This window comes from Lissotriton vulgaris, chromosome 8 (genome assembly GCF_964263255.1).
Source record: "Lissotriton vulgaris chromosome 8, aLisVul1.2, whole genome shotgun sequence".
Classification (NCBI taxonomy): Eukaryota; Metazoa; Chordata; class Amphibia; order Caudata; family Salamandridae; genus Lissotriton; species Lissotriton vulgaris.
In genome coordinates this window covers 424,475,416-424,488,262 of record NC_141696.1, presented here as the reverse complement: position 1 = coordinate 424,488,262, position 12,847 = coordinate 424,475,416, and the positions used below count along the sequence as shown (strand labels likewise).

At 41.6% G+C, this 12,847-nt stretch overlaps 1 protein-coding gene across 5 annotated transcripts in view; it reads left to right on the top strand.

Annotated features, from left to right (window-relative positions):
• Nucleotides 1-12,847, top strand: part of HERC2 (HECT and RLD domain containing E3 ubiquitin protein ligase 2) — a 1,676,463-nt gene that overhangs the window by 181,475 nt on the left and 1,482,141 nt on the right. For all 5 annotated transcript variants that reach the window (XM_086934186.1, XM_086934185.1, XM_086934187.1 and 2 more), the window contains exon 9: nt 9,385-9,556. In XM_086934186.1, the coding sequence (XP_086790312.1) occupies nt 9,385-9,556 (172 nt within the window). The remainder of the gene's footprint in view (nt 1-9,384; nt 9,557-12,847) is intronic.

Here is a 12,847-nt window from a genome sequence, read left to right as displayed (position 1 = left end):
GTATCCTAGATACCTAGATATTTATGGTGTTTTTTTCTACCATGACAACATTCCAGATTGGAGGAGAGAAATCGGGGGAAATGTGTATTTTAGTTTAAACCATCAACCGCTTTCCAATATAAACTTTAGAGATGCCATATCCTTCCACTTCTTGAGACAATTATGTTTTTCCTTCTAATTCCTAGTTTTAAGATTTATGGGCTTTAAGCATCTCTGCCCCCAAAAGTTAATTTGATACCTCCTTTTAACTTACTGTTTAATTAAAAAAAAATCCCATTACTAATATTATAATATACTTCAAAAGTAAAGCTTTATATATTAAATTGACATGCTTGTATATTGTAAGTTTAAATATCCCTTCTCTGAATCTGAAAAACACCTTACTGCTCCTTTATGTGACCATTCCCTGAACCCTACAAATTTTACCTCTGCTCTTTTCTCTATATAACAAACCTTTAATACCCTCTAATTTGACCACTCCATGCACCTTAAGAATCACTTACTGTCCCTTTACTCGACATTGAACATTAAAAACCCCTTACGACACCTTAACATGACCCCACCCTGAACCATACAAACCCCTCAAGGCTACCCTTTCCTGAACCCTAAAAAACCCTTGATTACCCCTGTGCTACCTTTTCCTGCATCGTAAGAATCCATTTTCACTCTTTAATGCTACCCTTCTCTAAATCCTAAAAAAAATTACTACTACTTAATGTTACCCTTCCCTGATCTTTACAAACCCTCTACCACCACTAACACATACTGATCCATGAACCTTTGAAACCCCTTACTTCTACCCTTTCTGTGCCTACTGAAAGCAGTGGGAGATTAGGGATGATTCATTGGAAAGAATTGAGAATCAAATTATTGACCCCCGTCCCCCGTAATTCCTCATGTCTAACAGGACATTACCAAAAATTTGGAGATAGCTGTGCAAGCATTGTTTTGGTATCTTTTTCCACCATCATTGTAAAATTGGCACTATCCTTTTGCTTGTGGTCTTGTACTATTAGGCATGGAATGCAGTGCCTTACTCTTAATGCACTAAAACCACTTCAAAGAATTTCACCCGATATTTTACAGCTTCCCACATATTCTATGTAACCCCCAAAGTAGTATTTCTGTGAAAGAAAAAATACACCAAATATTACTGTTTCCCTGTTCAAATGTTTTCGTAATTATTGCCTGTCTATGTAATTAAACTTCCCTTTTTAGGTCTGACTTGACAGCGCAGACGTCTGGATTACGTATTTTGTTAGCAATTCTTTAAAATAATCCTAGAGTGGTCTTTGGCTTCGCTCCAAACCAGAAAACTCTCTCACTTCATGCTATCAGCTGGTGATGTATTATTCCGCCTTCCAGGTGGTGCATCCTTTAGAATGCTTGAGGGATTAGTCTAACTCAACTATGTTGTTTGTAATAATCGCTTCTATTTCTCCTATATGAATTCTACAAAAGAGCAATTTTTTTACTACATTGTTTCTAGCATTGGAAAAGCCAATAGGTCAAGCTTTAATGTGATAAACAACTATTGTGCCTTGTTGGACCTGGCCTTGTCTGCAGGGTCACCCCCAAACGTTTTGCCTTCCAGCCTCCTGTTTTGCTGAATTCATTGTTGTTTGCCTTAAGCCTCTGTACACTTTACCACTACTAACCAGTGCTAAAGTGCTTGTGCTCTCTCCTTTAAACAGGTGAAGTTGGCTTACACCCAATTGGCACATTAAATGTACTTGTAAGTCCCTAGTAAAGTGGTGCTACATGTAGCCAGGGCCTGTAAAATAAATGCTACTAGTGGGCCTGCAGCACTGATTATGGTACCCACTTAAGTAACCATTTAAACTGTGTCTGGCCTGCCATTGCAGCCTGTGTGGGCAGTTTTAAACTGCCATTCCAACCTGGCAAAAAAAAACTTTTTACCCCTAGGGTAGACCCTAAACAGCCCATAGGGCGGGGTGTGTTGTATTTAAAAACTGGACTTTTAAGTATTACTTATCTTAGTTGTGAAGAAACTCTCAAATTTGTTTTTTACTGCTGCTATTCAAGAAAATAACACTTGGACTGTTTTAGGGATGCTTTGTACTACAAAAATGTTTATCATATGTTGCATTCTTGTTCCTGTCAATTTAATTTACCTAGTTTAAAAAAAAAAATTGTCAGGACTCTTAGGAGACACAGAGCACTCAATCTTCTGAGGAAGTCCAGTCAAGTCAAAACCACTTTATTCGATTAATAAAAATCATAAAAGTATGCTATAGATATACAATACAATTAAAAATATTTAAAAGAAGTGTATATACAAGGTAAAAAATACTGTACAAATTCATTATACAATCATTAACAGTGCAATTGGGTAATGTACTTCAGCTGTTTTTAGGAGGAATGGGTTTCTTGTGCAGCTTTCAGTCTCGCCCTCCTACTTCTAACCGACATGGCAAAAAAGCTGGCAACACAAAACATAGTTAAAGGGGATTCCAACAATTGTAAAAACAATAAGGCTGGTCTACACTGAATAAAGTTCATATTCTTCAGTAAAGGGAGAATAAACGTTTTCCTAGCATCATGGTACAAAGGACAAAAAAATGTAAAATGCAGAGTATCTTGGGGGGGGGAAAGTCATCACATTTGCACGGAGCTGCAACTTCAGGTCTACTCCACCCATGCAAATCCCACAATACCTTATGTATTTGGTTAAACCGGAATTTTGTCAGTAACCATCTATGGAAGGAATTAGTCACTGTAGACAGATAGGGAGACATCATTAATGGCATGGTAACCAGAACATGGCCCCTAACCGATGGTTTACTTAGTTCTGTAGCTTCCCGCTCTGCCTCCCTTAGCATAGTAAAATTAGTTTTTACCCACACAATATCTGACTTACATAGAGATTCTGGGTTGTGGAAAATTTCCGGTCTCCCCAAATTTACTGCTAACATTTTTATGTAGGCCAGCCACTGAATTTGCATTGTGTTATCTAGGTTGATACAGTCCTTTAAGATCTTATGATTTAAGGAAAGATTTGGAATCAACCAGATTCTAATCCATAGTAGAATGGGGGCTATATTAATTATATCTGCTATATACCCTACCCCCAATTCAAGGTGGGTAGAATGGGTAGCTGTGGATTGCGGGAGGCCTAGAAGTGTCCGTAGGAATTTATTTTTTTCTATTTGTATGTGGTCTGGTTTAGTAAAAACCCCATATTGCTGCCCCATATCTTGCAATAGCCAGGGTCTTAGCCCTGTAAATTGCCAGGATCGCCTGAAAGGGTTTCCCCCCCCAACCTTTTCGCAAAACCTGGCACTGCCGCCGCGGAGCTTTTCACAGCATTTACCTTCAATGAGACCTGTGGGGACCACGTACCCCTGTCATCAAAGACTACTCCCAAATAGGTAAAAACCTTTACTCTAAAGATTTCTTCCTTTCCACAGAAAAATGTCTTAACTTTGTTTTTAGAAACACCCAATGACATGACGTGTGATTTGCCATTGTTTACTACCAGATCCAGGTTTTTCATAAAATCCCCGAATGCATCCAGCAATCTTTGCAGAGCCAACGGGGTCCTAGCTAGTAATACGGCGGCGTCCGCATATAGGAGCACCGAAATCGGGGTGCCTCCCATACGAGGGATGTCGGGCGTAGCTGTTAACAGGTTTACCTCCAACGAAATTACATATAACGTAAACAGCATGGGAGCTAAAATACATCCCTGGCGTACCCCTCTACCAGATTTAAAACTTGATGTACATTTCCCCTTATTAGTCATCCTGATTGAGGCCTTTAGATCTCTATGCAACTCGGCCAGAAAATACACTAAGGACCGGTCGAGTCCCATCTCCAAGAGCATAGTCCACAGCTTTGACCTATTGACAAGGTCAAAGGCCGTGGACAGATCCATAAAACCCAGGAAGATAGAGCCCCTGGCCGCCCTCGTGTATTTAGCTATGATCAGGTGAAGATTCAGGCATTGGTCTTCCGTGCTCCTCCCTGCTCTAAAGCCGTATTGAGCGTCGGACAGTATGTTATTGACCGATGCCCACTTAGTGATCCTTGCTAGGATAACCTTTCCCAAGATTTTTATGGAGGAATCTAGCAGGGATATAGGCCTATAGCATCTGGGGTCTCTTCTTTGACCTTTTTTAAACACTGGGATTATTATTGATCGGGACCAAGACTTAGGGGGTCCCACGCAGGCCGAGGTATTAAAGACATTGGTTTGCCCAGTACAAGGGGTTTGCCTTGTACATATCAGAGGGTACCCCGTCTGGGCCTGGTGCCTGTCTCCCTGCTGTGCCCTCTATTGCTTTGATGACTTCCGCTATGTGAAACCTTATTGGCGTAACAGGGGGTTCTGAGGTTGGGGCAACAAAGATATCCAGGTCCATATGGCTTCCATATATTTTTTCAAAATGGTTCAACCAATCCTCCTCAGATGCATTTACTTCTAGTGCATTGTTTTGGGAACAAGAAAACAGAGGAGTATTAATAATGGACCAGAACTTTGCACTATCTTTTAGTGTAGCTTTGTCCATAAGCTCCGCCCATGCATCCTGTTTAATTTCATTTTTCCTTACTTGTACAGTTTTTGAATACTCTCTTCTAAGCTGGGCTACCCGGGCTTTGTTCCTAGGGCGCTCCTGAAGAGCTTTTTTAAGGAGGTTATGGGATTTAGTACAATTATGGTCGAACCAGCCCATTACCACTTTATTTTTAGTCGGTCGGCTATTGAAAGTAAGATCTTTAGCCACCTGGGCGCAGATGGCTTCAAATGAAGTTATTACTTCCTCCCTGTTGGAGAGGACATCCTCACAGATGTTTAGATCATATGCCGCCTTATTGGTAATGGTAATAAAAAACTCCTCCGGCACAATTTTACTCCACTTTAGCCTCCTCCCCTGATCTTTAGCCTTAACCTCCTCTACTGCCCGCTGCGAAGCAGTTTTGTTTAAAAGAGAAAGGCCATCTACCATCTCAATCATTACTGGATTGTGATCACTAAAAGATGAATTTATAGCATTAAACGCGATAACATATTTTAAAAGTCCTGGAGAGAGAAAAATATAATCAATTATTGTTTCACAATCCCTGCCTATATACGTGGCCATACGAGTGCTTTTATCAGAAAACCCTGCTTCATACAGGTCATTTGTAGACAGGAGTTTTTCCAAAGCTTCCCCCTTATTAGTATGTTCAAAATGCTGCGGGATGTGAAATTTGGACCATCATAATCAAATAAAAAACAATTCTCACTACAGAGATGTACATTAAAATCACCCAAAAATATATATTGGCAGAAAGTGGTTTGCTTTACATTATAGGTATTTAAAAATTCTGTCAACCAAGCCAGATGTTCATTTGGGGAAATACCTTGCTGGGAGTTATAACAATTCACAAGAATCAATTTGGTATTATCTGGTAGACTTAGTTCTAAGACAAGAAAGTTATGTGTAGCACAATCTACCCTTTTCACTTTTCCCCTTATGTTCACAGTTACTAATAACATAAGACCCCATCTGTTCCTTCCTGCTGTTGACCTCAATGCAGGGACAAAATACGAGGTGTAACCATCCATCCAGAAGTCACAGTCCCTATCCCAAGTCTCTTGGAAAGCCACTATATCATATTTTTTAACGTTTAACCTGTTGCTATCCTCTCTCTTGGTTCGCAGACCAACAACGTTCCAGCTTATCATCTTAACCGTTTCCCCCACACCTTTGTACTTTGTTACTGGAATGCAGTGGGCGATGACAGGGGTCGGTATAGTTTGGTCTGATGTCAAGGAAACCAGGGCTGGGGGAGGCTCTTCACTGGGTCCCTCAATGACCTCTTGTCAATCACACAGTTCTAGCCCGGAGAGAACATCAAATCTATTTTGTGTGACAATATTATGACCATAATTAAAATAATTTTCTCCTCCTGGTCCCCTGAGGAGATGTCTGTCCACTGCATCAGACGGAACTACATAAGTATTTAGTCTTTGGTCAGTTCCTGCATTTTGTCTAGACTTAAATGACTTCAATAGAAGGGGTCAAGCGGCGCTGAAAGCATGGAATGAGGCACTCCGAGCAATTGGTTGGCAGGGGCGGATCACGCTGGCCACACCCTTATGGAAAGGTACGACTGTAACAGAGGTTCGCAAACTGACAATTTCAGGAAGTGGAAACTGGTGGGTATGGAAACCTTGGGCATTGTGCTCCACAAGAGGGAGTTGAAACTCTATGAAAGTTCGCAAAGCGAAGATCAGCTAGCCCCCCATTCAAAAATACAAATATTTTCAACTAGCGCATGCACTCCAAAAGGAGCAGGCGCCGAGGGTGGATATTCCGGAACATATCCCATAAGGTAGTATCACAGTTTCATCGTACCTTGAATAATCATGCCCCAGATAACCTCCAAAACCTATGAGCCAAATGGGAGGCGGAAATTAGAGGGATGGACGTCCTAGATTGGGAGACGGCCTTCAGGCACCCATCAAATACTGACTAAGGTTAACAAAAAATGAAAGTATTTCACAGGATTCACTATAGCCAAAGTAAACTGTTCAGAATGGTCACGGCTGCCAGCCCTGACTGCCTGAGGTGTACAGTAGAAGCGGGAACCTTCCTACGTACCATATGGGCCTCATGGGGATGCCCCAAAATCTAGGGGTTCTGGGGTGATGTCAAACAGGAGCTTGAAGTGTTTATGGGCTTGAAAATACCGGAAACTCCCAAGCTACTACTTTTGGGTTTGAGTTGTCTGGAATTTTCTACTTCTCTGTCCTGGTCCCAGTCTGTCTGGGGGCACAATAGGTTAATGTGCCAGCCCTTTGTGTGAACTGAGCCAGTGCCTTTCAAGTGCAAGTGCAAGTGTGGAGGGTGACCGATCCACCCCATATCCAGGTAAAGATAGTGCACCCTGCCAATACCTAGACTCTATATTGAGAAGATGTCTGGAGAATACACAAAGGCCAACTGTCAACTACACCTAGTCATGTGACCCAGGAACAGGGTACAGGCACCAAATGTAGGACAACAAAATGGCAACTTTCTAAAAGGGGCGTTTTCAAAATGATGACTTACAATCAGACTTTACCATCAAAAAGGCTTTCAACTACAATTCCTCAGATGCCAAACCAGACTTTCCTACATTATCCCAATCAAATGTTATCACTTATTAAATTTAATCCGGTTACCCAATTTTATCCTATGTAGTCAGGCGAACAAAGCACAGCTGGGTTGAATCCGGCAGCCCAGCTGGGACCTTAATCATGAAGCATGCCACCAACTAGGTTGGTGGGTGAGGGGTCTTTTTACATATCCATTGGATGTCTGTACTCTGTTGCATCATATTGAGTCAATACAAGTGTAATCACTTAACTGTGGGTTCGTCCACGTTGTTTCTATTAACTTTATAAAGTAGGTCACCAATAAATTGCAAGTGGCGTATCCTTTCTATTGGCTTTTATTTCCCAATAGGTGGAAATACATTTTGTTACAGCTGAACAGTAGTGTTTCTCCATAACGCTCATGGATCCTCCCACCCAAAAGGGTCACCCATTTATGATCTTGGGTACCACACATCAGAAAGGCTTCACCAACACTCATAAATTATATTTCTGTCCTAGAGGATACTTGGAAAAGTACAATTCCATTATTCTAAACTAAGTTTGTCTCTACCAATTAATTAAAACAAACAGCGTCGGTATTGCAAGTGGTATTATATGAAGCCCCAAAACGAATTTGACAACATGCCACAAAAGTCTGTGTTTTAACCGATTTTGTCGAAAAGGTTGGTAAGTAATAGCAGATGGAATGTGCTTCCCAGTCACTTAGCCCCCTATCTATATCTGTAATCCTTTGGAATTAATAGAGCCAGCACCAGCTTTCAAAACCCACTAAATTCCTCATGAAATCCTGTTACTTTTTACATGCTTCCAGTCAGTAGTGGAGTAATGAATGCAGGATCTCAGCAGCAGCTCTGAGAGTCTCCTTTACTGAGCACACAACAAATACTGTACAGTCCCAACACTACTTGCCTGTTTGTTAGATTATTGCACAAGAATATTTTTGATAGTCCAGGGGCAAGTGTGTCAATCAAAACAATATTGTATTTGTTTCCTTATCGCATTGGTTGCAGTGTATCAAAGGGTGCTCAAGTCATTTTATGTAGAAGGTTCCTCAGTTTACTAATGATCTTCCTCACACTGAAGGGTGTACAGTGTACCCTGAAGTCATTTTTTCTTCTCTGTATCCCTCAGAATAAGGCAAACTCCCCAGCTGGGCATTATTTTTCATAGAACACCTAAAAGATCCCGCTTCTCTCCCCATCTTTCTTCCTTCCCCCTCCTTTCCTCTCCAAAAATACCTTTCATTTGAAGTTCAGGAATGTAGTGAACCATCGCTAGCATGGCTTCTAGAGCCCCTTTACTTTTGGGTTGCATTGGCTGTCTTTTCCAGTTTCCATTATTTGGGTCTCAGCCCGAAGCCTGTTTGGTGACAAAGCACCTAAGAAATCATGAAATTATCATCTTCACACAAATGTATATTTTGCGTAATTTGCCATGGTCAGTATTGTCAGCCATATTTTTCAGATGCCACTGTCACTGTAGTTTCATCTACTGATATACTGTAAATGCTGTCTTCCTGCCCATTTGGTTCTGCACACCAAAGTCCGCATGTATCAAGTTTTTTTGTGCTCGCAAACGGGCTGATTTGCATAATCTGCCATGTTGGTATGCATCAAACCAAAACTGTGATTGATTGCACGTTACCGAATTGCAATTTTGGCTTGCGACCAATTACTGATTCTTTATTTGGAAGGGCTGTTCCTTCCAAATACCGAATCTGAATGGTATGCATTAATGTTTTGCGAGCGAATTCCGGTCATAAAACAAACAATTTACTGACTACAGAAGTGTATTGGTAATGCATTTGCAAATGGGAAGAGATCCCATTTTGCACCCCTTTCCATTAGTGAATGTAAAAAAAAAAGGTTTGTTTATAGGACCACAGCGTCATTGTACACGAACAAATTGAAAAAATAGAAACTTTTCTTTTTAAACTCCTCCCATTTTTCTTAAAGAAGAACGTGTTGTATTTAAAAACAAAAACTGCTTTATTAATAAGCCATCATAGACATGGTGGTTTGCAGGTCGCCATTCCTGTGATGGCGTTGATTGCTAATGGGTCGCAAATTGCAACTTACCTCATTAACATTCATGAGGTAAGTTGGTTTGCAACCCACTAGAAATCGCCAAATGAAACTGAGTTTCATGCATTAGAAATAGTGATTTCCTAATTGCGAGTCGCAGAAATTTGCAATTAGGTAATTGCTATACGTAATATTGGTATATTGGGCGCAAAATGTCTTGCATCACAATCAAAAACACTTTTTTTCTTTCAGCCAAATGCTTTCTGCTGTTATGCTGCTTCTCCAGCTCTGGAATAATGGAACAAAAGAGACGGATAATGAGAGATCAGCACAAGGAACCAGTGCTCCACTTCTACCATTACTCCAACGGTTTCAAAACATAATCTGTAATAAAGATGTGCAAAACACTGAAGAAGACATGCAGGTAAAAGACCATTTCAGCATTGTTGATGAATATTTTGTAGAAACATCTTTACCAAAGATTGAAGAAACCACAATGATATATAAGCTAACATTATAACTATGATATATAAGCTAACATTATTCATGGGACGCTAAGACTTGAATAATTCCATGCTTTTCATTTATTTTAAAGTTATTGTGTAAAGTAGGGCAAATGGAGTGCTCAGTGTCTTGCAAAGAGGAATACACGTTACTTTTGTGCGTACTTAACTCGAATCATTTCTTCCATGTAAGTGCTCAGACTTCATATTTAACTTCATCCACAATGCCCCCAGCACTGCTATCCTTAAAAGATATTATCCTCTCAATTCCTCCATTCAGGATAATTCTTCCAACATCTCTCCTATGCTCAATGTAGTCCCTGCTTTCAATATGTCCTTCCACCAAAGTGCTGCAGTGGCTACACTCCGCACCCTGATTTCAGCCACTTTGGCCTGGAGGAGTAACTTCTCACCAGAACATCATCAATCTAATGCATCTTGTAGGAAGCTGGCTCTTTTATATAGTGGACCAAAAAGAGATACTCTGTGTGAATAGTCAAGGCAAATCCCACAGTAATTAGAGGAACAAATGACACCCCAAGTGCTCTGTTTTGTGGTAGTGTGGGCGAGCAGTTAGGCATATCAGATGATAGAGCTAAGCATTTATTGCACACACAAAGGCACTAAGTGAGACACACACTCAATAATAAATTCCAACACCAATTTTATAAAAATAACATTCTTTTATATGAATTTAGATACCACGATCATCCGAATCAGGTAAGTACTTGTAGAGTTATACATTTTGACAGTGTTCAAAAGTAGCAGTGCAATATTTGGAAGCGGTAATGTTATCCTATTTGGGGGTGGGGGGGGACATGTTCCTCATTCAGGCACTTAAAAACGACTTATAGACCAATCTTCTGGACCTAAGGTGAGTATTAGGCAAGGTCCAAAGCAGCACCATCAAGTCACCTCTGGCGGCACTGGAGCGTCCGGGTGCAGAGGTGCTTTCCAGCATCGGGTGCCCAATGTTTTCGTATGGGGGGGGAAAAACATACTGCATTTGGGCAAGTCACAGCGACTTACGGGGCCCAGTCTCCTGAACTCAAGGGGTGTATGGGGTTAGGTCCAAGGCCACACCAACGTGTCACCTTGGGAGGCTCATGGGCTTCCGGGTGCAGAGGTGTGTTAGGGCTTCTGGTGTCCTATTCTCTTTAGTGGGGAACAGTCTGGTTGCAAGCAGGCTGGACCGACAAGGGGTATCGGGTCTCACAATACTCCGGGACGTGTGTACACCTTTGGTCCTCTTCTCCCCGGGCCAGGGTGGCCGGGTGCAGAGGTGTTCTGAGGTGTTGGGTTTTAGTCACCGGAGACACTCTCAGTAGAAGGGGCCTGCAAAAAAAGGCTGCAGGTGGTGTCGATGAGTACACTGTGGGCAAACCCAAGGTGGGCTTTGTCTCTAGAGTGTCGGGGGACAAGCTGGCACCATTGGCCCACTTCAACTTGGGCAAGGGGGCTAGGGTGCAGTGGTGTTTTCAGGTGTCTGATTTGCTGCAGTCCGGAGTTCTCACAGTTCTTTGAGTACCTTCAGGATGCAGGGAAGCGGCGCCTCTACGTTTTATTAATAAGAGGTGTTTCACAGTTCTTTGAGTACCTTCAGGATGCAGGGAAGCGGCGCTGCTACTTTTTATTAATATGAGGTGTTTAATACCAAATACCATATGTTTCACTAAAGCCATTATGTAGCTGGGGAACTCGTTTTGACCAGTGCCCAATACACACCTTAAGATGGCTGCCCTGCTCACTTTCAGTAGCCAGTAATTGAACTAGACATCACTGGGACATATCCGCTCATGCAGATATGTCCTCACATAAAATGTAATGCACCCCGCCTTAGGGCTCAGAGCCCTGCTGTAGGGGTATCTTACATATATTAGACGCAGTGACTTTTGCATGACACATAGGAGTGTGACATGTCATTTTTTCCCTCATGGTTTGCACTATGTCACGCAGCCTGCAATGGCAGTCTGGGTTTAATTTGTGTGTGGGTTCCTTAGGGTGGTATAAGATATGCTGCATACCTTTGGGCCCCTCTTTAGCACTCAAGTTGTAGGTACCTGGGGTACCATTTACTAGGGATTACAGAGGTGCTAAAGTCCTTAGCCAATTGAGGCACAATTAGACTACACCTTGTTTTGGAGAAGGATCACTGGCATGAGCTCTGGGAAGCAGGCCTTGGTGCGCTGTTGGAGTCGAAAATCAGCATCTGGTAACTAAAAAGGGGGCAACATGTTGGGGATAACTGCAACAAAAGCCCAGTGTCTTGCATACCTAAATGTTAGCCTCCATGGTTAGTTTGTTTAATTCTAACAATGGTTCACCTATTTGTGTGTAAGCCCTTTACTATGTAGCACTCAATTGAGACCATCTCCAATACTAATACTGGGTGTTGGTAGCACTATGCCCCCATTATATACTATCCTATATAATGCTACCATTGCTAAACGTGGAGACCTAGCCTTGTGTGGCAGGAATCACAGCTCCTTTTCGAGCTGTATGAAGTAAGTGCCAGTAATGTGGTATGAATTGTTTTGTAGTATGTAGATGAATCAGACCAGAATGTTTTAAAGCTGAAAATACATAAATTGAACATTGCCACTTAATGAAAATTTGATCTGCAACATTAGCTATGGGTGGATGTCTTCCATCGCCTCCATTCTCTCTGAAGCCGGATTAGGTTGCTTCTAAACTACGGACACAGAAATCCAATAACCCCAAGGTAGCCTTGATCCCTAGTTGTCTAAACCCCTCCCTATGAATCTGAGTGTGGGAAGCTTACAGTCTCTCCAATTCCTAGGAGTGCATCTGATGGACTTTGCATAATACATCCTATAGGTGGCATACTTCCTGAAGTGCTGGAAGATGCTGAGGTGCCTCTGTACTGTTTGCAGAGGTTCACACATGCAATGGTATTTTGTCCTCCACTTTAGTGTGTCACTTAAATCCTTTTACCAGGCTTTCTAGTGTGATGTAGCACATCCAAGGCATTATGAACAGTGCGGATAAAAGCAGGAAAAAGGGAGAGCTCTGTCTTGTCTACCTCCCTTAGGAATACAACATTGCATCCATTAGCTCAAAGTTATTAAACTGAACCCAATCATAATGTTTCTGCTTAGCAGTGAAGCTGTCTGTATTGTAGATGATGTCATAGTAGAATCATATTTCAATAAGACGAATGTTAAATACATTTATTAATGTTATTAAGCCAG